Source organism: Pseudophryne corroboree, chromosome 5, assembly GCF_028390025.1.
Source record: "Pseudophryne corroboree isolate aPseCor3 chromosome 5, aPseCor3.hap2, whole genome shotgun sequence".
NCBI classification, from domain to species: Eukaryota; Metazoa; Chordata; class Amphibia; order Anura; family Myobatrachidae; genus Pseudophryne; species Pseudophryne corroboree.
The window spans coordinates 10,535,585-10,562,335 of record NC_086448.1 but is presented as its reverse complement, the minus strand read 5'-3'; the positions used below and the strand labels follow the sequence as shown (position 1 = coordinate 10,562,335).

Genomic DNA, 26,751 nt, shown 5'->3' with positions numbered 1-26,751 from the left:
ATTTTACCCCATTTAGTAGGTAGGTGTAATTTTTGTTCTTGTTACCACAGTGCATTACCTTACACTTGTCTGTGTTGAAGCGCATTCTCCATTTGGCTGCCCATGCTTCTAATTTAATTAAGTCGTTCTGAAGAGACTCGGCATCCTCCTCTGTATTTATAGCCTTACACAATTTGGTATCATCTGCAAAAATTGACACCATGCTCTCTAGACCTTCTGTTAGGTCGTTAATGAAAATATTGAACAATAGCGGTCCTAATACTGAGCCTTGCGGCACACCACTTAGCACTTCAGTCCAAGTTGAAAAAGATCCATTAACCACAACGCGCTGCTTCCTATTATCTAACCAGTTTTTGACCCAAGTGCATATTGTGCTTCCTAGCCCTGATTCTTGTAGCTTGTAGATAAGTCTCATGTGTGGTACAGTATCAAACGCTTTGGCAAAGTCTAAAAAGATTACATCCACGTCTTTACCCTGATCTAGGTTTGCGCTTACTGTTTCATAAAAGCCAAGTAAGTTGGTTTGACAGGATCTGTCCTTCATAAACCCATGTTGATTCCTTTTAATGACCTTATTGGTTTCAAGGAACTTCTGAATACTATCTCTTAGAATACCTTCCAATACTTTCCCCACTATAGATGTAAGACTAACTGGTCTATAATTACCTGGTTCAGCTTTACTTCCCTTTTTGAATATAGGCACTACTTCCGCTATATGCCAGTCTTTGGGAACCATACCTGATATAACTGAATCCTCAAAGATCAAAGATAGCGGTTTTGCCAGTTCAGAGTAAAGCTCCATTAGAACCCTTGGATGAATACCATCGGGCCCTGGTGATTTATTAATCTTTAAATGTTTTAATCGGTCACAGACTACTTCCTCGCTTAAATAAGTACCTATCAGTGTGATATTCTCATTATTGAGATTGTGTGTCAGTCCCTGAATTGGGTCCTCTCTAGTGAATACTGTTGAAAAAAAAAAATTCTGTTGAAAAAAATGTATTTATGTATGTATGTATGTATGTATGTATGTATGTATGTATTTATGTATGTGTGTGTGTGTGTGTATGTATGTATGTATGTATTTATGTATGTGTGTGTGTATGTATGTATGTATGTATGTATGTATTTATGTATGTGTGTGTGTATTTTCCAGCATAACTCTGGAATGCCTGCAGCAATTTACACCGAACTTGGTAAACATCTGACTTACACTCTGGGAACAACACTGTGGGGGTAACACACCCCTAGCACACTTGGGGGGACAGCAGCACAGAGTATGTCAGGAGACAGCAAAGCTCCAGAATGGCTGGAGCAATGTACACAAAAATTGGTACACATATGACTTACAATATGGGAACAAACACTGTGCTGAAAGACACCCCGAGCACCCCTAGGGGTGAGGCAGCAGCACAGAGTATTACAGTAGACAGAATAACTGTGGAATGCCTGGAGCAATTTACACCAAACTTGGAACACATATGACTTACAATCTGGGAACAAACACTGTGGGGGAAACACACCCCTAGCACCCCTAGGGGGGGCCCAGCAGCACAGACTATTTCAGGACATGCATGATATGTCAGTGATAACAGGACTGCATGTGACAGTGGTAGTAACGTGATGTACGGGGGGGGGGGGGATGGAGGCAGCAGGAAGCCACAGACTGAGAGTTATATAGTGGTAGGAGCAGGGTCCCCAGCAGCACAGAGTATATCAGGAGATGAGTGATGTATCAGTGAGGACAGGGCTGCATGTGACAGGGGCAGTGACATGATGTGAGGAGGGAAATGGAGGCAGCAGGAAGCCACAGACTGAGAGTTATATAGTGGGAGGAGCAGGGTCCCCAGCAGCACAGAGTATATCAGGAGATGAGTGATGTGTCAGTGAGGACAGGACTACATGTGACAGGGGCAGTGACATGATGTGAGGAGGGGAATGGAGGCAGCAGGAAGCCACAGACTGAGAGTTATATAGTGGGAGAAGCGGGTCCCCAGCAGCACAGAGTATATCAGGAGATGAGTGATGTGTCAGTGAGGACAGGGCTGCATGTGACAGGGCAGTGACATGATGTGAGGAGGGGAATGGAGGCAGCAGGAAGCCACAGACTGAGAGTTATATAGTGGTAGGAGCAGGGTCCCCAGCAGCACAGAGTATATCAGGAGATGAGTGATGTATCAGTGAGGACAGGGCTGCATGTGACAGGGGCAGTGACATGATGTGAGGAGGGAAATGGAGGCAGCAGGAAGCCACAGACTGAGAGTTATATAGTGGGAGGAGCAGGGTCCCCAGCAGCACAGAGTATATCAGGAGATGAGTGATGTATCAGTGAGGACAGGACTGCATGTGACAGGGGCAGTGACATGATGTGAGAAGGGAAATGGAGGCAGCAGGAAGCCACAGACTGAGAGTTATATAGTGGGAAGAGCAGGGTCCCCAGCAGCACAGAGTATATCAGGAGATAAGTGATGTGTCAGTGAGGACAGGGCTGCATGTGACAGGGGCGGTGACATGATGTGAGGAGTGGAATGGAGGCAGCAAGAAGCCACAGACTGAAAGTTATATAGTGGGAAGAGCAGGGTCCCTTGGGGCACCAAAAAGGGGTCCGGCCACCACACAAAGTGGGTCAGGGAAGCAAGATATGCCTATATACTAGATCTCCAACCAACGTACATTAGCGAACAACTATAATTCTCATTTACCATCCTCATCCCGTAGCGAAGCATAGGTATTCAGCTAGTGTTGTATAAACAGGACATGCACAGTTTAATAAACCCGTCATTTCAGCGACAGGTGGTCCCCCTGGAAGCTCGCCAAGTTCTCCGAATCATAGCTAGCTACAAACATACCACCTCCAAATTTAATGACTTTCCACATTATGAAAAGAGGGAAGAGGAAGTGGACAGTGTCAAGAAGGTAATTAAAAATTAGAGAGGCACACGTAATCAGGAACAACACACAGGCTTTCACCTCCACTCCAATATTGGTGTGGAACGGAAAGGACTTCAACCAAGAAAATATATAATTACCACATTACTGGACAAACTAAAAAACTAGGGGCCAAAGCCTCCGAATTTGTACCCCCTTCTCCATTTTCAGGGATTAAGATAATCTCGGATATAATGCTGTGATGCAAATAAACTGGTGTATACCACAGGATCAAGATTGGATATTTTCCCCTCCTTTAAGTCTGGAGACTTTCTGTGTGAAAATCTCATGGGTTTCTTTTTTTCCCTTTTTTAATTACATTTTTATTTACGTATTTTGTGGCAGATGCCTAATTTTCATTTTTCACAGCTCCCAGTTACACGCATGTGAGCATACCTGTGTGTCCCAGTTACACGCATGTGAGCATACCTGTGTGTCCCAGTTACACGCATGTGAGCATACCTGTGTGTCTTGTTTATTTTATTCAGATTTTATTTTTAAATAAAGCAACCGCTTAGATGTTTTAGCAGCCCCTCCTGAGCCCCCACAGCAGCCCTGGATGGGGCAAGTTGAGTTCGGGTGGGTTCGGTAAAGTACTAAGCAGGACTGTGCAGTGATTTTTTTGTTACTGAGCCCCTGCCCTAGTGGAATTTACCACTCTACAGTCCAAACTCATTTCATACTATACGTAGGACTGTGGGAGGAAGCAATGCTAACCTCTGTGCCCACAGCATGCCTCTGGCTGTAAGCTACCATGAGGCTCCATACTGGGCCTTAGTCAGTGACTGTTAGTGCCTCACTGGAGCTCCTGGCCCATCTAGTGCTGCAGTGCAATGGAAAGCTGATGCAATGCAAGATCACTGAAACTCTGTTCTTCTAACACTACGAGGTCTTACGATAACCCTACGCAGCCCTTAGGAAAAGAACCCTGTACAACAAATGCATATTTTTAAAATATATAATCCCAAAATGTGAAACGTTAATAATAAATCAAAATTAAGGTTGACTAATTGGAGCCATTCCTTACAGATGCTTGCAATCAACATTTAAAATATATAAGGGGACAATACACAGAGCTAGCGGGGGATTTGTTTTTTGGCAAGATCAACACAGAGGACACGTGGACTGGACACACACTTAGGTTAGAGGAGAGGAGATGCCGCACACAAGGGCGGAAAGTTTTCTTCACAGTAAGGACAATACGAGTTTGGAATTCCCTGACTCAGAGAGTAGTAATGGCCGACTCGGTCAATACTTTTAAGAATGGGCTAGATAAATTCCTAATGGATAAGGATATACAGGGTTATGGTGCATAGTCACGTACTATAGTTATACTTAAATGAGTAATAAACACAACAGCCGACATTAGCAACAGACAAAATTAGTCCTAAAAATAATACAGTGTAGGAGACCACACATAGATTGAACTTGATGGAAAAAAAAATTTTTTTCTTTTTTCAACCTCAGAAACTCCTGATGTCACACAGCCTGCAGTATTCCTGTGTCCCCTGGCATGAGATACCAGCTCACACAGTGCTTACCATCATGAATTCTCACCACTGATGGCACCACAATGCCTAGTCAGCGCCTGCACGTCAGAAGTACAGTACATCTACTCTCTGACCTTCTGTGCAGATCTCTCCCTCACCAGTAGAGGTCACTGATCTTGTTATACCCTCCCCTGTCTATCCATCACACAAGCTGGTCAGTGAGGAGGTCACAGAGGAGTGGAGATGAGGTGTCTGGGCTCCTGTACAGGATCAGATTACCTGCAGCTCCATACATAACCTAGTTACCTAGTTACTCCTTATTCTGAAGCTCGGTATACACCTGTACAATTTCCTGCTGATCACAGAGCAGTGTGTCCCTGGCTTGACCGGCTGCTTGTACACACATACAGTACTGACGTGAATTGTGTATGTGTGTACACGTTTCTACTAGAGATGAGCTGGTTCGGTTTCTCGGAAACCGAACCCCCCCGAACTTCACGCTTTTTACACGGGTCCGAGGCAGACTCGGATCTTCCCGCCTTGCTCGGCTAACCCAAGCGCGCCCGAACGTCATCATCCCGCTGTCGGATTCTCGCGAGGCTCGTATTCTATCGCGCGACTCGGATTCTATATAAGGAGCCGCGCGTCACCGCCATTTTCACACGTGCATTGAGATTGATAGGGAGAGGACGTGGCTGGCGTCCTCTCCGTTTAGATAGAGAGTGAGACACTTGATTTACTGGAGCATTAGGAGTACTCAGAGAGTGCAGAGTTTTGCTGATAGTTATACTAGTGGTGACCACCAGTTTTATTTATTATTTAATATAATCCGTTCTCTGCCTGAAAAAAAACGATACACAGTCACATACCATATCTGTGCTCAGCCTCAGTGTGCTGCATGATAATATCATCTATGTATATCTGACTGTGCTGAGTAGTGCTCACTGCTCACACAGCTTAATTGTGGGGGAGACTGGGGAGCAGTTATAGCAGGAGTACATATTTAACAGTGCACACTTTTGCTGCCAGAGTGCCAGTGTGACTGACCAGCAGTGACCACCAGTATATTGTCTGCCTGAAAAAGTTAAACACTCGTGTGGTGTTTTTTTTTTTTTATTCTATAAACGCATTCTGCTGACAGTGTCCAGCAGGTCCGTCATTCATTATATTTCTATCTTCTTCATACTAGTAGTTTAGGAGTCTGCAGTGCTGACAGTGTCCAGCAGGTCCGTCATTATATAATATATACCTGTCCTGCAGTAGTGATATATATATATATTTTTTATATCATTATCATCCAGTCTATACTAGCAGACGCAGTACGGTAGTCCACGGCTGTAGCTACCTCTGTGTCGGCAGTCGCTCGTCCATAATTGTATACCTACCTGTGGTGGTTTTTTTTTCTTTCTATCTTCTTCATACTAGTAGTTTAGGAGTCTGCAGTGCTGACAGTGTCCAGCAGGTCCGTCATTATACAATATATACCTGTCCTGCAGTAGTGATATATATATATTTTTTTTATATCATTATCATCCAGTCTATACTAGCAGACGCAGTACGGTAGTCCACGGCTGTATCTACCTCTGTGTCAGCAGTCGCTCGTCCATAATTGTATACCTACCTGTGGTGGGTTTTTTTTTTTTCTATCTTCTTCATACTAGTAGTTTAGGAGTCTGCAGTGCTGACAGTGTCCAGCAGGTCCGTCATTATACAATATATACCTGTCCTGCAGTAGTGATATATATATATTTTTTATATCATTATCATCCAGTCTATACTAGCAGACGCAGTACGGTAGTCCACGGCTGTAGCCACCTCTGTGTCGGCAGTCGCTCGTCCATAATTGTATACCTACCTGTGGTGGGTTTTTTTTTCCTATCTTCTTCATACTAGTAGTTTAGGAGTCTGCAGTGCTGACAGTGTCCAGCAGGTCCGTCATTATGCAATATATACCTGTCCTGCAGTAGTGATATATATATATATTTTTTATATCATTATCATCCAGTCTATACTAGCAGACGCAGTACGGTAGTCCACGGCTGTAGCTACCTCTGTGTCGGCAGTCGCTCGTCCATAATTGTATACCTACCTGTGGTGGGTTTTTTTTTTCTATCTTCTTCATACTAGTAGTTTAGGAGTCTGCAGTGCTGACAGTGTCCAGCAGGTCCGTCATTATACAATATATACCTGTCCTGCAGTAGTGATATATATATATATTTTATATCATTATCATCCAGTCTATACTAGCAGACGCAGTACGGTAGTCCACGGCTGTAGCTACCTCTGTGTCGGCAGTCGCTCGTCCATAATTGTATACCTACCTGTGGTGGGTTTTTTTTTTCTATCTTCTTCATACTAGTAGTTTAGGAGTCTGCAGTGCTGACAGTGTCCAGCAGGTCCGTCATTATACAATATATACCTGTCCTGCAGTAGTGATATATATATATATATTTTTTATATCATTATCATCCAGTCTATACTAGCAGACGCAGTACGGTAGTCCACGGCTGTAGCTACCTCTGTGTCGGCAGTCGCTCGTCCATAATTGTATACCTACCTGTGGTGGGTTTTTTTTTTTCTATCTTCTTCATACTAGTAGTTTAGGAGTCTGCAGTGCTGACAGTGTCCAGCAGGTCCGTCATTATACAATATATACCTGTCCTGCAGTAGTGATATATATATATATTTTATATCATTATCATCCAGTCTATACTAGCAGACGCAGTACGGTAGTCCACGGCTGTAGCTACCTCTGTGTCGGCAGTCGCTCGTCCATAATTGTATACCTACCTGTGGTGGTTTTTTTTTTTTCTATCTTCTTCATACTAGTAGTTTAGGAGTCTGCAGTGCTGACAGTGTCCAGCAGGTCCGTCATTATACAATATATACCTGTCCTGCAGTAGTGATATATATATATTTTTTATATCATTATCATCCAGTCTATACTAGCAGACGCAGTACGGTAGTCCACGGCTGTAGCTACCTCTGTGTCGGCAGTCGCTCGTCATCCATAAGTATACTAGTATCCATCCATCTCCATTGTTTACCTGAGGTGCCTTTTAGTTGTGCCTATTAAAATATGGAGAACAAAAATGTTGAGGTTCCAAAAATAGGGAAAGATCAAGATCCACTTCCACCTCGTGCTGAAGCTGCTGCCACTAGTCATGGCCGAGACGATGAAATGCCATCAACGTCGTCTGCCAAGGCCGATACCCAATGTTATAGTACAGAGCATGTAAAATCCAAAACACCAAATATCAGTAAAAAAAGGACTCAAAAATCTAAAATAAAATCGTCGGAGGAGAAGCGTAAACTTGCCAATATGCCATTTACCACACGGAGTGGCAAGGAACGGCTGAGGCCCTGGCCTATGTTCATGGCTAGTGGTTCAGCTTCACATGAGGATGGAAGCACTCAGCCTCTCGCTAGAAAAATGAAAAGACTTAAGCTGGCAAAAGCACAGCAAAGAACTGTGCGTTCTTCGAAATCACAAATCCACAAGGAGAGTCCAATTGTGTCGGTTGCGATGCCTGACCTTCCCAACACTGGACGTGAAGAGCATGCGCCTTCCACCATTTGCACGCCCCCTGCAAGTGCTGGAAGGAGCACCCGCAGTCCAGTTCCTGATAGTCAGATTGAAGATGTCAGTGTTGAAGTACACCAGGATGAGGAGGATATGGGTGTTGCTGGCGCTGGGGAGGAAATTGACCAGGAGGATTCTGATGGTGAGGTGGTTTGTTTAAGTCAGGCACCCGGGGAGACACCTGTTGTCCGTGGGAGGAATATGGCCATTGACATGCCTGGTGAAAATACCAAAAAAAATCAGCTCTTCAGTGTGGAAGTATTTCAACAGAAATGCGGACAACATTTGTCAAGCCATGTGTTGCCTTTGTCAAGCTGTAATAAGTAGGGGTAAGGACGTTAACCACCTCGGAACATCCTCCCTTATACGTCACCTGCAGCGCATTCATCATAAGTCAGTGACAAGTTCAAAAACTTTGGGCGACAGCGGAAGCAGTCCACTGACCAGTAAATCCCTTCCTCTTGTAACCAAGCTCACGCAAACCACCCCACCAACTCCCTCAGTGTCAATTTCCTCCTTCCCCAGGAATGCCAATAGTCCTGCAGGCCATGTCACTGGCAATTCTGACGAGTCCTCTCCTGCCTGGGATTCCTCCGAGGCATCCTTGCGTGTAACGCCTACTGCTGCTGGCGCTGCTGTTGTTGCTGCTGGGAGTCGATCGTCATCCCAGAGGGGAAGTCGTAAGACCACTTTTACTACTTCCACCAAGCAATTGACTGTCCAACAGTCCTTTGCGAGGAAGATGAAATATCACAGCAGTCATCCTGCTGCAAAGCGGATAACTGAGGCCTTGGCATCCTGGGCGGTGAGAAACGTGGTTCCGGTATCCATCATTACTGCAGAGCCAACTAGAGACTTGTTGGAGGTACTGTGTCCCCGGTACCAAATACCATCTAGGTTCCATTTCTCTAGGCAGGCGATACCGAAAATGTACACAGACCTCAGAAAAAGAGTCACCAGTGTCCTAAAAAATGCAGTTGTACCCAATGTCCACTTAACCACGGACATGTGGACAAGTGGAGCAGGGCAGACTCAGGACTATATGACTGTGACAGCCCACTGGGTAGATGTATTGACTCCCGCCGCAAGAACAGCAGCGGCGGCACCAGTAGCAGCATCTCGCAAACGCCAACTCTTTCCTAGGCAGGCTACGCTTTGTATCACCGCTTTTCCAGAATACGCACACAGCTGAAAACCTCTTACGGCAACTGAGGAAGATCATCGCAGAATGGCTTACCCAATTGGACTCTCCTGTGGATTTGTGGCATCGGACAATGCCAGCAATATTGTGTGTGCATTAAATCTGGGCAAATTCCAGCACGTCCCATGTTTTGCACATACCTTGAATTTGGTGGTGCAGAATTATTTAAAAAACGAGAGGGGCGTGCAAGAGATGCTGTCGGTGGCCAGAAGAATTGCGGGACACTTTCGGTGTACAGGCACCACGTACAGAAGACTGGAGCACCACCAAAAACGCCTGAACCTGCCCTGCCATCATCTGAAGCAAGAAGTGGTAACGAGGTGGAATTCAACCCTCTATATGCTTCAGAGGTTGGAGGAGCAGCAAAAGGCCATTCAAGCCTATACAACTGAGCACGATATAGGAGGTGGAATGCACCTGTCTAAAGCGCAGTGGAGAATGATTTCAACGTTGTGCAAGGTTCTGCAACCTTTTGAACTTGCCACACGTGAAGTCAGTTCAGACACTGCCAGCTTGAGTCAGGTCATTCCCCTCATCAGGCTTTTGCAGAAGAAGCTGGAGACATTGAAGGAGGAGCTAACACAGAGCGATTCCGCTAGGCATGTGGGACTTGTGGATGGAGCCTTAATTCGCTTAACAAGGATTCACGGGTGGTCAATCTGTTGAAATCAGAGCACTACATTTTGGCCACCGTGCTCGATCCTAGATTTAAAACCTACCTTGGATCTCTCTTTCCGGCAGACACAAGTCTGCTGGGGTTCAAAGAACTGCTGGTGATAAAATTGTCAAGTCAAGCGGAACGCGACCTGTCAACATCTCCTCCTTCACATTCTCCCGCAACTGGGGGTGCGAGGAAGAAGGCTCAGAATTCCGAGCCCACCCGCTGGCGGTGATGCAGGGCAGTCTGGAGCGACTGCTGATGCTGACACATCTGGTCCGGACTGAAGGACCTGACAACGATTACGGACATGTCGTCTACTGTCACTGCATATGATTCTCTCCCCATTGAAAGAATGGTGGAGGATTATATGAGTGACCGCATCCAAGTAGGCACGTCACACAGTCCGTAATTATACTGGCAGGAAAAAGCAATTTGGAGGCCCTTGCACAAACTGGCTTTATTCTACCTAAGTTGCCCTCCCACAAGTGTGTACTCCGAAAGAGTGTTTAGTGCCGCCGCTCACCTTGTCAGCAATCGGCGTACGAGGTTACATCCAGAAAATGTGGAGAAGATGATGTTCATTAAAATGAATTATAATCAATTCCTCCGTGGAGACATTCACCAGCAGCAATTGCCTCCACAAAGTACACAGGGAGCTGAGATGGTGGATTCCAGTGGGGACGAATTGATAATCTGTGAGGAGGGGGATGTACACGGTGATATATCGGAGGATGATGATGAGGTGGACATCTTGCCTCTGTAGAGCCAGTTTGTGCAAGGAGAGATTAATTGCTTCTTTTTTGGAGGGGGTCCAAACCAACCCGTCATTTCAGTCACAGTCGTGTGGCAGACCCTGTCACTGAAATGATGGGTTGGTTAAAGTGTGCATGTCCTGTTTATACAACATAAGGGTGGGTGGGAGGGCCCAAGGACAATTCCATCTTGCACCTCTTTTTTCTTTCATTTTTCTTTGCGTCATGTGCTGTTTGGGGAGTAGTTTTTGGAAGGGCCATCCTGCGTGACACTGCAGTGCCACTCCTAGATGGGCCAGGTGTTTGTGTTGGCCACTTGGGTCGCTTATCTTAGTCACACAGCTACCTCATTGCGCCTCTTTTTTTCTTTGCGTCATGTGCTGTTTGGGGGGTGTTTTTTGGAAGGGCCATCCTGCGTGACACTGCAGTGCCACTCCTAGATGGGCCAGGTGTTTGTGTCAGCCACTAGGGTCGCTTAGCTTACTCACACAGCTACCTCATTGCGCCTCTTTTTTTCTTTGCGTCATGTGCTGTTTGGGGGGTGTTTTTTGGAAGGGCCATCCTGCGTGACACTGCAGTGCCACTCCTAGATGGGCCAGGTGTTTGTGTCGGCCACTTGGGTCGCTGAGCTTAGTCATCCAGCGACCTCGGTGCAAATTTTAGGACTAAAAATAATATTGTGAGGTGTGAGGTGTTCAGAATAGACTGAAAATGAGTGGAAATTATGGTTATTGAGGTTAATAATACTTTGGGATCAAAATGACCCCCAAATTCTACGATTTAAGCTGTTTTTTAGGGTTTTTTGAAAAAAACACCCGAATCCAAAACACACCCGAATCCGACAAAAAAAATTCGGTGAGGTTTTGCCAAAACGTGTTCGAACCCAAAACACGGCCGCGGAACCGAACCGAAAACCAAAACACAAAACCCGAAAAATTTCCGGTGCTCATCACTAGTTTCTACGGGATCGGGAGGTAGACCCGAAAAATATTAAACTGCACGTGAGATGTGCCCTCAAGAGCACGACCGCTGCAGGAACGTTATTAGCTGTTTACCGGCTAACACTCCTGCACCGGCACTGAGTACACAACTATACAATAAATGTCCGTTCTCCTGATATCGGGAGAATGGGTCAGCGATTGTGTCGGTGTGCATGCCCTCTAAAAATAAATTACATAAAAAAAATATTAATTGTGGCCCTTTGAGTTCCACAGGGGGTGCCATTCAAATCCAGAGTGATGCGGGGTGAGGGAAACTGCTTCCTACCTTGCTTATTCCAGGAAGCAGGTTCCCCCCCCCCCCCCCCCCCCCCCGCCCTCAGGTAGCACCATCTTCCAAGGGATATTTGAGAAGATGGCGCATGTGCACTAGAAAGCAAAGTCTTTGCTCTCAACATACGACACCATCTTCCCGAAGATGTCACTGGGCATACGGTGCTGAACGTGATGGAAGGACCCGGTTCCTGGATGGATGTAAGAATACCCTGGGTGGGAATCAGTGGACTCCACCAGAAAACACAGGCCTGCGTCATCTCATCAGTAATTAGAACTATAGGTGGTATAAGAGAGAAAGGGCACATGTACAGTCTCCATATCTCTCACCAGTGCATGGCAACGTGCCAGGACCTACTGCGTGACTGCACATGTGCTGTGTGCCCCCCTGCCCCGCATCCTCTGTAGGTACTCCCATGCCCTCATTGTGCCCCCCTGCCCCGCACACCCTGCACCCTCTGTAGGTACTCCCATGCCCTCATTGTGCTCCCCTGCCCCGCACACCCTGCACCCTCTGTAGGTACTCCATGCCCTCATTGTGCCCCCATGCCCCGCACACCCTGCACCCTCTGTAGGTACTCCCATGCCCTCATTGTGCCCGCTTGCCCCGCACACCCTGCATCCTCTGTAGGTACTCCCATGCCCTCATTGTGCCCCCCTGCCCTGCATACCCTGCACCCTCTGTAGGTACTCCCATGCCCTCATTGTGCCCCCCTGCCCCGCACACCCTGCACCCTCTGTAGGTACTCCCATGCCCTCATTGTGCCCCCCTGCCCCGCACACCCTGCACCCTCTGTAGGTACTCCCATGCCCTCATTGTGTCCCCTGCCCCGCACACCCTGCACCCTCTGTAGGTACTCCCATGCCCTCATTATGTCCCCTGCCCCGCACACCCTGCATCCTCTGTAGGTACTCCCATGCCCTCATTGTGTCCCCTGCCCCACACACCCTGCATCCTCTGTAGGTACTCCAATGCCCTCATTGTGTCCCCTGCCCCGCACACCCTGCATCCTCTGTAGGTACTCCCATGCCCTCATTGTGCTCCCCTGCCCCACACACCCTGCACCCTCTGTAGGTACTCCCATGCCCTCATTGTGTCCCCTGCCCCGCACACCCTGCACCCTCTGTAGGTACTCCCATGCCCTCATTGTGCTCCCCTGCCCGCACACCCTGCACCCTCTGTAGGTACTCCCATGCCCTCATTGTGTCCCCTGCCCCGCACACCCTGCACCCTCTGTAGGTACTCCCATGCCCTCATTGTGCTCCCCTGCCCCACACACCCTGCACCCTCTGTAGGTACTCCCATGCCCTCATTGTGCTCCCCTGCCCCGTACACCCTGCACCCTCTGTAGGTACTCCCATGCCCTCATTGTGCTCCCCTGCCCCGCACACCCCGCATCCTCTGTAGGTACTCCCATGCCCTCATTGTGTCACCTGCCCCGCACACCCTGCACCCTCTGTAGGTACTCCCATGCCCTCATTGTGCTCCCCTGCCCCGCACACCCCGCATCCTCTGTAGGCACTCCCATGCCCTCATTGTGTCCCCTGCCCCGCACACCCCGCATCCTCTGTAGGTACTCCCATGCCCTCATTGTGCTCCCCTGCCCCGCACACCCTGCACCCTCTGTAGGTACTCCCATGCCCTCATTGTGTCCCCTGCCCCGCACACCCCGCATCCTCTGTAGGTACTCCCATGCCCTCATTGTGTCCCCTGCCCCGCACACCCTGCATCCTCTGTAGGTACTCCCATGCCCTCATTGTGCTCCCCTGCCCCGCACACCCCGCATCCTCTGTAGGTACTTGTAGGTACTTCCATGCCCTCATTGTGTCACCTGCCCCGCACACCCTGCACCCTCTGTAGGTACTCCCATGCCCTCATTGTATCCCCTGCCCCGCACACCCCGCATCCTCTGTAGGTTCTCCCATGCCCTCATTGTATCGCCTGCCCCGCACACCCTGCACCCTCTGTAAGTACTCCCATGCCCTCATTGTGTCCCCTGCCCCGCACACCCTGCATCCTCTGTAGGTACTCCCATGTCCTCATTGTGCCCCCTGCCCGCACACCCTGCACCCTCTGTAGGTACTCCCATGCCCTCATTGTGCCCCCTGCCCCGCACACCCTGCATCCTCTGTAGGTACTCCCATGCCCTCATTGTGCCCCCCTGCCCCGTACACCCTGCACCCTCTGTAAGTACTCCCACATCCTCATTGTGCCCCCCTGCCCCGTACACCCTGCATCCTCTGTAGGTACTCCCATGCCCTCATTGTGTCCCCTACCCCGCACACCCTGCATCCTCTGTAGGTACTCCCACACCCTCATTGTGCCCCCCTGCCCCGTACACCCTGCATCCTCTGTAGGTACTCCCATGCCCTCATTGTGCCCCCCTGCCCCACACACCCTGCATCCGCTGTAGGTACTCCCATGACCTCATTGTGCACCCTACCCCGCATCCTCTGAAGATACTCCCATGCCCTCATTATGCCCCCCTGCCCCTCACACCCTGCATCCTCTGTAGGTACTCCCATGCCCTCATAGTGCCCCCTGCCCCTCACACCCTCCATCCTCTATAGGTACTCCCATGCCCTCATTGTGCCCCACTGCCTCGCACCCCCTGCACCCTCTGTAGGTAATCCCATGACCTCATTGTGCCCCCTACCCCGCATCCTCTGAAGATACTCCCATGCCCTCATTATGCCCCCCTGCCCCTCACACCCCGCATCCTCTGTAGATACTCCCATGCCCTCATTGTGCCCCCTGCCCCTCACACCCTCCATCCTCTATAGGTACTCCCATGTCCACATTGTGCCCCCTGCCCCGCACACCCTGCACCCTCTGTAGGTACTCCCATGCCCTCATTGTGCCCCCTGCCCCGCACACCCCGCATCCTCTGTAGGTACTCCCATGCCCTCATTGTGCCCCCTGCCCTGCACACCCTGCATCCTCTGTAGGTACTCCCACACCCTCATTGTGCCCCCCTGCCCCGTACACCCTGCACCCTCTGTAAGCACTCCCACATCCTCATTGTGCCCCCCCGCCCCGTACACCCTGCATCCTCTGTAGGTACTCCCATGCCCTCATTGTGTCCCCTGCCCCGCACACCCTGCATCCTCTGTAGGTACTCCCATGCCCTCATTGTGCCCCCCTATCCCGTACACCCTGCATCCTCTGTAGGTACTCCCATGCCCTCATTGTGCCCCCTGCCGCGCACACCCTGCATCCTCTGTAGGTACTCCCACACCCTCATTGTGCCCCCCTGTCCCGTACACCCTGCATCCTCTGTAGGTACTCCCATGCCCTCATTGTGCCCCCCTGCCCCACACACCCTGCATCCTCTGTAGGTACTCCCATGACCTCATTGTGCCCCACTGCCTCGCACACCCTGCATCCTCTGTAGGTACTCCCATGCCCTCATTGTGCCCCCTGTCCCACACACCCTGCATCCTCTGTAGGTACTCCCATGTCCTCATTGTGCCCCCCTGCCCCACACACCCTGCATCCTCTGTAGGTACTCCCATGCCCTCATTGTGCCCCCTGCCCCGCACACCCTGCATCCTCTGTAGGTACTCCCACACCCTCATTGTGCGCCCCTGCCCCGTACACCCTGCACCCTCTGTAAGTACTCCCACATCCTCATTGTGCCCCCCTGCCCCGCACACCCTGCATCCTCTGTAGGTACTCCCATGCCCTCATTGTGCCCCCCTGTCCCGTACACCCTGCATCCTCTGTAGGTACTCCCATGCCCTCATTGTGCCCCCTGTCCAGCACACCCTGCCTCCTCTGTAGGTACTCCCATGTCCTCATTGTGCCCCCCTGCCCCGCACACCCTGCATCCTCTGTAGGTACTCCCGTGCCCTCAATGTGGCCCCCTGCCCAATACACCCTGCATCCTCTGTATGTACTCCCATGCCCTCATTGTGCCCCCTGCCCCGCACACCCTGCATCCTCTGTAGGTACTCCCATGCCCTCCTTGTGCCCCCTGCCCCGCACACCCTGCATCCTCTGTATACATACCGCCCAACTGTCCTGAATCCAGCAGGACAGTCCCGCTAATTTAACAGTGTCCCGCTGTCCCTCCCGCAGGTCGCAGTGTCCCGCAATCCCTCCCGCAGGTCGCAGTGTCCCGCAGTCCCTCCCGCAGGTCGCAGTGTCCCGCTGTCCCTCCCACAGGTCGCAGTGTCCCGCAGTCCCTCCCGCAGGTCGCAGTGTCCCGCAGTCCCTCCGGCAGGTCGCAGTGTCCCGCTGTCCCTCCCGCAGGTCACAGTGTCCCGCAGTCCCTCCCGCAGGTCGCAGTGTCCCGCAGTCCCTCCCGCAGGTCGCAGTGTCCCGCTGTCCCTCCCGCAGGTCGCAGTGTCCCGCAGTCCCTCCCGCAGGTCGCAGTGTCCCGCTGTCCCTCCCGCAGGTCGCAGTGTCCCGCAGTCCCTCCTGCAGGTCGCAGTGTCCTGATGTCCCTCCCGCAGGTCGCAGTGTCCCGCTGTCCCTCCCGCAGGTCGCAGTGTCCCGCAGTCCCTCCCGCAGGTCGCAGTGTCCCGATGTCCCTCCTGCAGGTTGCAGTGTCCCGCAGTCCCTCCCGCAGGTCGCAGTGTCCCGCTGTCCCTCCCGCAGGTCACAGTGTCCCGATGTCCCTCCCGCAGGTCGCAGTGTCCCGCTGTCCCTCCCGCAGGTCGCAGTGTCCCGCTGTCCCTCCCGCAGGTCGCAGTGTCCCGCTGTCCCTCCCGCAGGTCGCAGTGTCCCGCTGTCCCTCCCGCAGGTCGCAGTGTCCCGCTGTCCCTCCCGCAGGTCGCAGTGTCCCGCAGTCCCTCCCGCAGGTCGCAGTGTCCCGCAGTCCCTCCCGCAGGTCGCAGTGTCCCACAGTCCCTCCCGCAGGTCGCAGTGTCCCGCTGTCCCTCTCGCAGGTCGCAGTGTCCCGCTGTCCCTCCCGCAGGTCGCAGTGTCCCGCAGTCCCTCCTGCAGGTCGCAGTGTCCCGATGTCCCTCCCGCAGGTCGCAGTGTCTCACAGTCCCTCCCGCAGGTCGCAGTGTCCCGCTGTCCCTCCCGCAGGTCGCAGTGTCCCGCTGTCTCTCCCGCAGGTCGCAGTGTCCCGCAGTCCCTCCCACAGGTCACAGTGTCCTGATGTCCCTCCCGCAGGTCGCAGTGTCCCGCTGTCCCTCCCGCAGGTCGCAGTGTCCCGCTGTCCCTCCCGCAGGTCGCAGTGTCCCGCTGTCCCTCCTGCAGGTCGCAGTGTCCCGCTGTCCCTCCTGCAGGTCGCAGTGTCCCGCTGTCCCTCCCGCAGGTCGCAGTGTCCCGCTGTCCCTCCCGCAGGTCGCAGTGTCCCGCAGTCCCTCCTGCAGGTCGCTGTGTCCCGCTGTCCCTCCCGCAGGTCGCAGTGTCTCACAGTCCCTCCCGCAGGTCGCAGTGTCCCGCTGTCCCTCCCGCAGGTCGCAGTGTCCCGCTGTCCCTCCCGCAGGTCGCAGTGTCCCGCTGTCCCTCCCGCAGGTCGCAGTGTCCCGCTGTCCCTCCCGCAGGTCGCAGTGTCCCGCAGTCCCTCCCGCAGGTCGCAGTGTCCCGCAGTCCCTCCCGCAGGTCGCAGTGTCCCGCAGTCCCTCCCGCAGGTCGCAGTGTCCCGCTGTCCCTCCCGCAGGTCGCAGTGTCCCGCTGTCCCTTCCGCAGGTCGCAGTGTCCCGCAGTCCCTCCTGCAGGTCGCAGTGTCCCGATGTCCCTCCCGCAGGTCGCAGTGTCTCACAGTCTCTCCCGCAGGTCGCAGTGTCCCGCAGGTCGCAGTGTCCCGCTGTCCCTCCCGCAGGTCGCAGTGTCCCGCAGTCCCTCCCGCAGGTCACAGTGTCCCGCAGTCCCTCCCGCAGGTCACAGTGTCCTGATGTCCCTCCCGCAGGTCGCAGTGTCCCGCTGTCCCTCCCGCAGGTCGCAGTGTCCCGCTGTCCCTCCCGCAGGTCGCAGTGTCCCGCTGTCCCTCCCGCAGGTCGCAGTGTCCCGCTGTCCCTCCCGCAGGTCGCAGTGTCCCGCTGTCCCTCCCGCAGGTCGCAGTGTCCCGCTGTCCCTCCCGCAGGTCGCAGTGTCCCGCTGTCCCTCCCGCAGGTCGCAGTGTCCCGCTGTCCCTCCCGCAGGTCGCAGTGTCCCGCTGTCCCTCCCGCAGGTCGCAGTGTCCCGCTGTCCCTTCCGCAGGTCGCAGTGTCCCGCTGTCCCTCCTGCAGGTCGCAGTGTCCCGCTGTCCCTCCCGCAGGTCGCAGTGTCCCGCTGTCCCTCCCGCAGGTCGCAGTGTCCCGCTGTCCCTCCCGCAGGTCGCAGTGTCCCGCTGTCCCTTCCGCAGGTCGCAGTGTCCCGCAGTCCCTCCTGCAGGTCGCAGTGTCCCGATGTCCCTCCCGCAGGTCGCAGTGTCCCGCAGTCCCTCCCGCAGGTCACAGTGTCCCGCAGGCAGGCGGGGTGGGGACGGATTGGGAGAGCCAGTGATCACTGGATAGATGCCGTGCGCATGGAGGGTTAGCCGGGGGGTTCCCAGCTGCTCTGGACACGTCCCCAAAATGGCAAATGTGGGGGTCGCAGCGCTAGGCCATGCACCTCCAGCCGAGCCATGCCCACTTCTCCTTAAGCCACGCCACCATTTCGGCTGCGGTTGCACCTCCGGCGCGGCATGTACAGAGCAGTACGGATGGTGTAATGGTTAGCATTACTGCCTCACAGCACTGAGGTCATGGGTTCAATTCCCACCATGGCCCTAACTGTGTGGAGTTTGTATATTCTCCCTGTACCTGCGTGGGTTTCCTCCGGGTACTCCGGTTTCCTCCCACAATCCAAAAATATACTGGTAGGTTAATTGGCTCCCAACAATATTAACCCTTGTGAATGTGTGTGCGTGTACATGTGATAGGGAATATAGACTGTAAGCTCCACTGGGGCAGGGACTGATGTGAACGGCCAAATATTCTCTGTACAGCGCTGCGGAATATGTGTGCGCTATATAAATAACTGGTAGTAATAAATAATGTCCCGGATCACTGGCTGAACAAGTTGGGAGGTATGCAACTGCCCCACCCACCGCGGGACACTGCAGCCGGCGGGTGGGACAGCAGGACAGTCCCCAAAAAACGGGACCGTCCCGTGAAAATCGGGACAGTTGGGGGGGTATGATACTCCCACGCCCTCAGTCTGGGGGCTGCTGCATACAGCTAATTCAGGTTTAATCATATGTTTATGTAGCTGTGTTGGATGTATACTATGTATACAGTAAGTCTCAGCGTAGATACAGCGTTTATATCTAGTGTAGGAGCTGATGCTGGAATACATGAATGTTCTGCTTCTATGTTACTAATACAAAGTCTATGTGACCCTAAGAGATTGTGATATTCCATCTGTAGATACACCCTCCAATCCCCAGCTTCATATGCGTGTACGCCAGGGCTCCTGCGTTATGTCTGCCTCTTTCTTTTAGGCTACGTGAGAGCAGTAAAAGTTTTATGTTTGAGTAAATTGTGTCCCATGTAAAGCATAAAGTCCTTTTACAGAGAGCGGAGAACCTTTCACCTGAAATCCATAAAGGGAGGTATACATTCTGTGTTTACTTCTGGTTTATATATACAGGAAGGACACTGGCTGTGGGGAGAGAGGACAGGTGAGGCGTACGAGGCGTGCAAGGATTATACAGGTGAGGCGTACGAGGTGTGCAAGGATTATACAGGTGAGGCGTACGAGGTGTGCAAGAATTATACAGGTGAGGTGTACGAGGTGTGCAAGGATTATACAGGTGAGGCGTACGAGGCGTGCAAGGATTATACAGGTGAGGTGTACGAGGCGTGCAAGGATTATACAGGTGAAGCGTACGAGGCGTGCAAGGATTATACAGGTGAGGTGTACGAGGCGTGCAAGGATTATACAGGTGAGGTGTACGAGGTGTGCAAGGATTATACAGGTGAGGTGTACGAGGCGTGCAAGGATTATACAGGTGAGGGGTACGAGGCGTGCAAGGATTATACAGGTGAGGCATACGAGTTGTGCAAGGATTATACAGGTGAAGCGTACGAGGCATGCAAGGATTATACAGGTGAGGTGTACGAGGCATGCAAGGATTATACAGGTGAGGCATACGAGTTGTGCAAGGATTATACAGGTGAGGTGTACGAGGCATGCAAGGATTATACAGGTGAGGTGTACGAGGCATGCAAGGATTATACAGGTGAGGTGTACGAGGCGTGCAAGGATTATACAGGTGAAGCGTACGAGGCGTGCAAGGATTATACAGGTGAGGTGTACGAGGCGTGCAAGGATTATACAGGTGAGATGTACGAGGTGTGCAAGGATTATACAGGTGAGGTGTACGAGGCGTGCAAGGATTATACAGGTGAGGCGTACGAGTTGTGCAAGGATTATACAGGTGAGGTGTACGAGGTGTGCAAGGATTATACAGGTGAGGTGTACGAGGCGTGCAAGGATTATACAGGTGAGGTGTACGAGGCGTGCAAGGATTATACAGGTGAAGCGTACGAGGCGTGCAAGGATTATACAGGTGAGGGGTACGAGGCGTGCAAGGATTATACAGGTGAGGTGTACGAGGCGTGCAAGGATTATACAGGTGAGGGGTACGAGGCGTGCAAGGATTATACAGGTGAGGGGTACGAGGCGTGCAAGGATTATACAGGTGAGGGGTACGAGGCGTGCAAGGATTATACAGGTGAGGTGTACGAGGCGTGCAAGGATTATACAGGTGAGGGGTACGAGGCGTGCAAGGATTATACAGGTGAGGTGTACGAGGTGTGCAAGGATTATACAGGTGAGGGGTACGAGGCGTGCAAGGATTATACAGGTGAAGCGTACGAGGCGTGCAAGGATTATACAGGTGAGGGGTACGAGGCGTGCAAGGATTATACAGGTGAGGTGTACGAGGCGTGCAAGGATTATACAGGTGAGGGGTACGAGGCGTGCAAGGATTATACAGGTGAGGTGTACGAGGCGTGCAAGGATTATACAGGTGAGGTGTACGAGGTGTGCAAGGATTATACAGGTGAAGCGTACGAGGCGTGCAAGGATTATACAGGTGAGGGGTACGAGGCGTGCAATGATTATACAGGTGAGGTGTACGAGGCGTGCAAGGATTATACAGGTGAGGTGTACGAGGCGTGCAAGGATTATACAGGTGAGGTGTACGAGGCGTGCAAGGATTATACAGGTGAGGTGTACGAGGTGTGCAAGGATTATACAGGTGAAGCGTACGAGGCGTGCAAGGATTATACAGGTGAGGCGTACGAGTTGTGCAAGGATTATACAGGTGAGGGGTACGAGGCGTGCAAGGATTATACAGGTGAGGTGTACGAGGCGTGCAAGGATTATACAGGTGAGCTGTACGAGGTGTGCAAGGATTATACAGGTGAGGTGTACGAGTTGTGCAAGGATTATACAGGTGAGGGGTACGAGGCGTGCAAGGATTATACAGGTGAGGTGTACGAGGCGTGCAAGGATTATACAGGTGAGGTGTACGAGGCGTGCAAGGATTATACAGGTGAAGCGTACGAGGCGTGCAAGGATTATACAGGTGAGGGGTACGAGGCGTGCAAGGATTATACAGGTGAGGTGTACGAGGCGTGCAAGGATTATACAGGTGAGGGGTACGAGGCGTGCAAGGATTATACAGGTGAGGGGTACGAGGCGTGCAAGGATTATACAGGTGAGGGGTACGAGGCGTGCAAGGATTATACAGGTGAGGTGTACGAGGCGTGCAAGGATTATACAGGTGAGCTGTACGAGGTGTGCAAGGATTATACAGGTGAGGTGTACGAGTTGTGCAAGGATTATACAGGTGAGGGGTACGAGGCGTGCAAGGATTATACAGGTGAGGTGTACGAGGCGTGCAAGGATTATACAGGTGAGGTGTACGAGGCGTGCAAGGATTATACAGGTGAAGCGTACGAGGCGTGCAAGGATTATACAGGTGAGGGGTACGAGGCGTGCAAGGATTATACAGGTGAGGTGTACGAGGCGTGCAAGGATTATACAGGTGAGGGGTACGAGGCGTGCAAGGATTATACAGGTGAGGGGTACGAGGCGTGCAAGGATTATACAGGTGAGGGGTACGAGGCGTGCAAGGATTATACAGGTGAGGTGTACGAGGCGTGCAAGGATTATACAGGTGAGGGGTACGAGGCGTGCAAGGATTATACAGGTGAGGGGTACGAGGCGTGCAAGGATTATACAGGTGAGGTGTACGAGGTGTGCAAGGATTATACAGGTGAGGGGTACGAGGCGTGCAAGGATTATACAGGTGAAGCGTACGAGGCGTGCAAGGATTATACAGGTGAGGGGTACAAGGCGTGCAAGGATTATACAGGTGAGGTGTACGAGGCGTGCAAGGATTATACAGGTGAGGGGTACGAGGCGTGCAAGGATTATACAGGTGAGGTGTACGAGGCGTGCAAGGATTATACAGGTGAGGTGTACGAGGTGTGCAAGGATTATACAGGTGAAGCGTACGAGGCGTGCAAGGATTATACAGGTGAGGGGTACGAGGCGTGCAAGGATTATACAGGTGAGGTGTACGAGGTGTGCAAGGATTATACAGGTGAAGCGTACGAGGCGTGCAAGGATTATACAGGTGAGGCGTACGAGTTGTGCAAGGATTATACAGGTGAGGGGTACGAGGCATGCAAGGATTAAACAGGTGAGGTGTACGAGGTGTGCAAGGATTATACAGGTGAGGTGTACGAGGTGTGCAAGGATTATACAGGTGAGGTGTACGAGGTGTGCAAGGATTATACAGGTGAGGGGTACGAGGCGTGCAAGGATTATACAGGTGAGGTGTACGAGGTGTGCAAGGATTATACAGGTGAAGCGTACGAGGCGTGCAAGGATTATACAGGTGAGGCGTACGAGTTGTGCAAGGATTATACAGGTGAGGGGTACGAGGCATGCAAGGATTATACAGGTGAGGTGTACGAGGCATGCAAGGATTATACAGGTGAGGTGTACGAGGCATGCAAGGATTATACAGGTGAGGTGTACGAGGCATGCAAGGATTATACAGGTGAGGGGTACGAGGCATGCAAGGATTATACAGGTGAGGTGTACGAGGCGTGCAAGGATTATACAGGTGAGGTGTACGAGGCATGCAAGGATTATACAGGTGAGGTGTACGAGGCGTGCAAGGATTATACAGGTGAGGTGTACGAGGCATGCAAGGATTATACAGGTGAGGTGTACGAGGCATGCAAGGATTATACAGGTGAGGGGTACGAGGCGTGCATGTCTCATATATCTGCAGGTGTAAGCAGCCAGATCTAAAGGTCAGTGGTATAATCAGTGATACAGAGACTTCTCTGATAATTATGTGTGGAGTTTATATGTGCTCCCAGTGATTGCGTGGGAAGCCTTCGGTTGCTTAGTTGAAAAGAATGCTGTGGATTATGTGGCTGCTGATCATTACACTGTAACGCTAGTGCATGTGTGTGCTAGGGAATATAGATTGTGAGCAGTGCTGGCCAGGGACTGAGCGGCATTATGTAACAGTCCCTGTACAGCGCTGTGTAATATGTTGGCGCTATATGGAGATTTGTTAATGAATTAGGAGATCTATTAGGGATCCCAGTAATGATTTGCAGGATGCGTCACTGTCTGGGGTCTGTATACGGGAATAACTGATTATAAAGCTATAAGTGAGGATATTTACTTGCTGTATTAATAACTATTAATAGTAAATAACATAGATACATAGAATGTGACGGCAGAACCACGCGGGCCATATACTCTGCCCCTTTTTTAATCCCTATGCTGTGACCCCTGGTGGTGTCCACTGAGCTGCCATGAAGATGGCGGAATTATCACAGGGATCTCTGCAGTATTTTTGTGTGTGAATTTGGTCAGATTGCATGTTACCATTATTAGTATGGGAGGTATGTGGTCCTATTATTGCTGTAGGAGAGGTTACTGCAGGAAATGCAGCAGAGGATCCATAGGGGCTAATTCAGTCATGATCACTGCTGGCGACCAGGTCTGAACTGCGCTGGTGCTATGGTTCTCAGCGACGGGGAGCGACACGCTGCGTTGGGATGATGCGACAAATCCGATCGCACCAGTGATCGCAAGAAGATTGACAGGAAGAGGGCGTTTGTGGGGGGCAACTGACTTTTTCTAGGAAATGTCCGGAAAAATGCAGGATGGACCCAGTGTTTTGTGGGAGGATCCGTGACGTCAGCTCTGGCCCCGATCGTAGCAGCGGCTGAGTAAGTCCTGGGCTGTGCAGAGACTGCACAAACTGCTGTTTGTTCAGCTCTCCTACACATGCGATCGCACCCCTGCACAGCGATTCCCCCTCCCCCTGTAGGCGGCGACTATCTGATCGCAGAGATGCAAAAAACGCACCCCCATAGAATGTGGTGCTCAGTACTAACAGCAAACCTTTCTTCCATCCACAATGGCAGGTACAGGACAACGCATTTCCCCTCCTGATACTGACAGGACCATGAGCGTCCTCCCAGTGATGTCACTGGCGGCCTCCTTCCTCAGCGTGCTCCTCTTCCTCCTCTCGCTCCTCTTCCTCCTCTCATTCTGGAGAAAGCAGAAGAAATACCAGTTCCTACCCCCAGGACCAGCTCCGCTCCCTCTTCTGGGGACCCCCAAATATGTCGGTGACCGAGCTGCCTGCAAACACTTTCCAGAGGTACGTAACACGGAACATAATGTAATAATAAGAGCGTCTGATTCACAGGCGGAAGCAGGCGCAGTCGGCTGTTGTATGTCGGTGCAGGTGTCTGAGGCATCCCGTGGGTCATTATATAATTAGCGCTATACTAAATGAATTGTGGCACCTGTAAAAAAGAAAATGTAATAAATGTTGTTATAAATAATATGTCTGCAGCCCCTTTTGGAGCGTGTCAGTGTCAGCGTCCAGAACAAACCAGTCCGGGAGATGTTTATGGCTGTCCGCAGCTTCCGCTGTACTGACGCTATGTTGCCGCGGACAGCCTGAGAACAGAGCCTGAGGAATCCCGCAGGCTACACAGGTAGGGATAGATAGGGACAGTTTATTGGTTGAAGCCAGGGTCGGACTGGCCCACAGGGGTACCAGGGAAACCACCGGTAGGCCCCACTGCCTGAGTGCCCACTCCTTCCTCTAGGGATCAGGTTCCAGACTGTGCACTTGTATTATACATGGTAGATATGTTGCATTACACTGCACTAAACTATTGTGCATTTCAAGCCTCTGTGGAGGCTGGCCACACCCCCTTTGTAGGCTAGTCACACCCCTAAGTATGGGCCCCTACAACTGCATTCCCCGGTGGGCCCTTCATGCCCCAGTCCGACACTGGTTGAAGCTAAGGAAGAAGGAGTGTCACAGGGACAGCATAAACATTCCTGACATGGGTGCAGAACATGTTCAGTTGTCAATGACCTATCCGTGGAAAATCTGTGGAAAGTAAACCTGCAGTTTGGAACTGTGGGGGTCATTCAGACGTGATCGCACACTAGGTTTTTTCGCTGCGCTGCGATCACCGCAATGCACAGGTGCGTCGTATGGTTACAAAGCAGATCGTTGCTGGACGATGGATTTAATGAAGAATCCAATCACACGGGCAATCGCAAGGAGACTGACAGGAAGAGGGTGTTTATGGGTGTCAACTGACCGTTTTCTGGGAGTGGTTGGAAAAACGCAGGCGTGTTCAAGCGTTTGCAGGGCGGGTGTCTGACGTCAATTCCGGGACCGGACAGGCTGAAGTGATCACAGCAGCTGAGTAAGTTCTGGGCTGCACAGAGACTGCAAAAAACTTTTTTGTACCAGCTTGCTGCACATGCAATCGCACACTTGGAAAGCAAAAATACACACCCCTATGAGCGGGGACTATCTGATCGCAGTGCTGCAAAAAATAGCTAGCGAGCGATCAACTCGGAATGAACCCCTTTAACCAGTGTATGTGATCCTTCTCACAATATATATATATATATATATATATATATATATATACATACATACATACACTGTATCTCTCTCTCTATATATATAATAAACATGATGTAGCCCATTTCTATATCAAACAAAACTAAATCTGGAATGTTATCAATAACAAAGTCTCATTCATAAAATATTGTTTTACCTTTAGGATGTCAAATTTATATATATATATATACAGGTTGAGTCTCCCTTATCCAAAATGCTTGGGACCAGAGGTATTTTGGATATCGGATTTTTCCGTATTTTGGAATAATTGCATACCATAATGAGATATCATGGTGATGGGACCTAAATCTAAGCACAGAATGCATTTATGTTACATATACACCTTATACACACAGCCTGAAGGTCATTTTAGCCATTATTTTTAATAACTTTGTGCATTAAACAAAGTGTGTCTACATTCACACAATTCATTTATGTTTCATATACACCTTATACACACAGCCTGGAGGTCATTTAATACAATATTTTTAATAACTCTGTCTATTAAACAAAGTTTGTATACATTGAGCCATCAGAAAACAAAGTTTCACTGTCTCACTCTCCGTCAAAAAATTCCGTATTTCGGAATATTCCGTATTTCGGAATATATGGATATGGGATACTCAACCTGTATATATATATATATATATATATATATATATATATATATATATATATATATATATATATGTATATATATAAATTTGACATCCTAAAGGTAAAACAATATTTTATGAATGAGACTTTGTTATTGATAACATTCCAGATTTAGTTTTGTTTGATATAGAAATGGGCTACATCATGTTTATTGAACAGGTCTTATCTAATTAGTGATATAATTGCTGGAATGGGTTAAAAAAAGCCTAAGAATGAACACCATGCTTTGTACCTTTCTGATTAAATCACTTTATGGTGTGAAATGCGTCAGTCGTGGATCATGATTAAACTATATCTGTCT

At 50.8% G+C, this 26,751-nt stretch overlaps 1 protein-coding gene across 2 annotated transcripts in view; it reads left to right on the top strand.

The window, feature by feature from the left end:
* Window positions 1-26,751, top strand: part of LOC134927085 (cytochrome P450 2C8-like) — a 137,947-nt gene that overhangs the window by 21,972 nt on the left and 89,224 nt on the right. The window contains exons 2-3 of one of the 2 annotated variants that reach the window (XM_063921083.1): window positions 19,457-19,520; window positions 24,280-24,518. In XM_063921083.1, the coding sequence (XP_063777153.1) occupies window positions 24,321-24,518 (198 nt within the window). In that variant the 5' untranslated portion in view covers window positions 19,457-19,520; window positions 24,280-24,320. The remainder of the gene's footprint in view (window positions 1-19,456; window positions 19,521-24,279; window positions 24,519-26,751) is intronic. The other variant, XM_063921084.1, reaches the window with a different exon arrangement.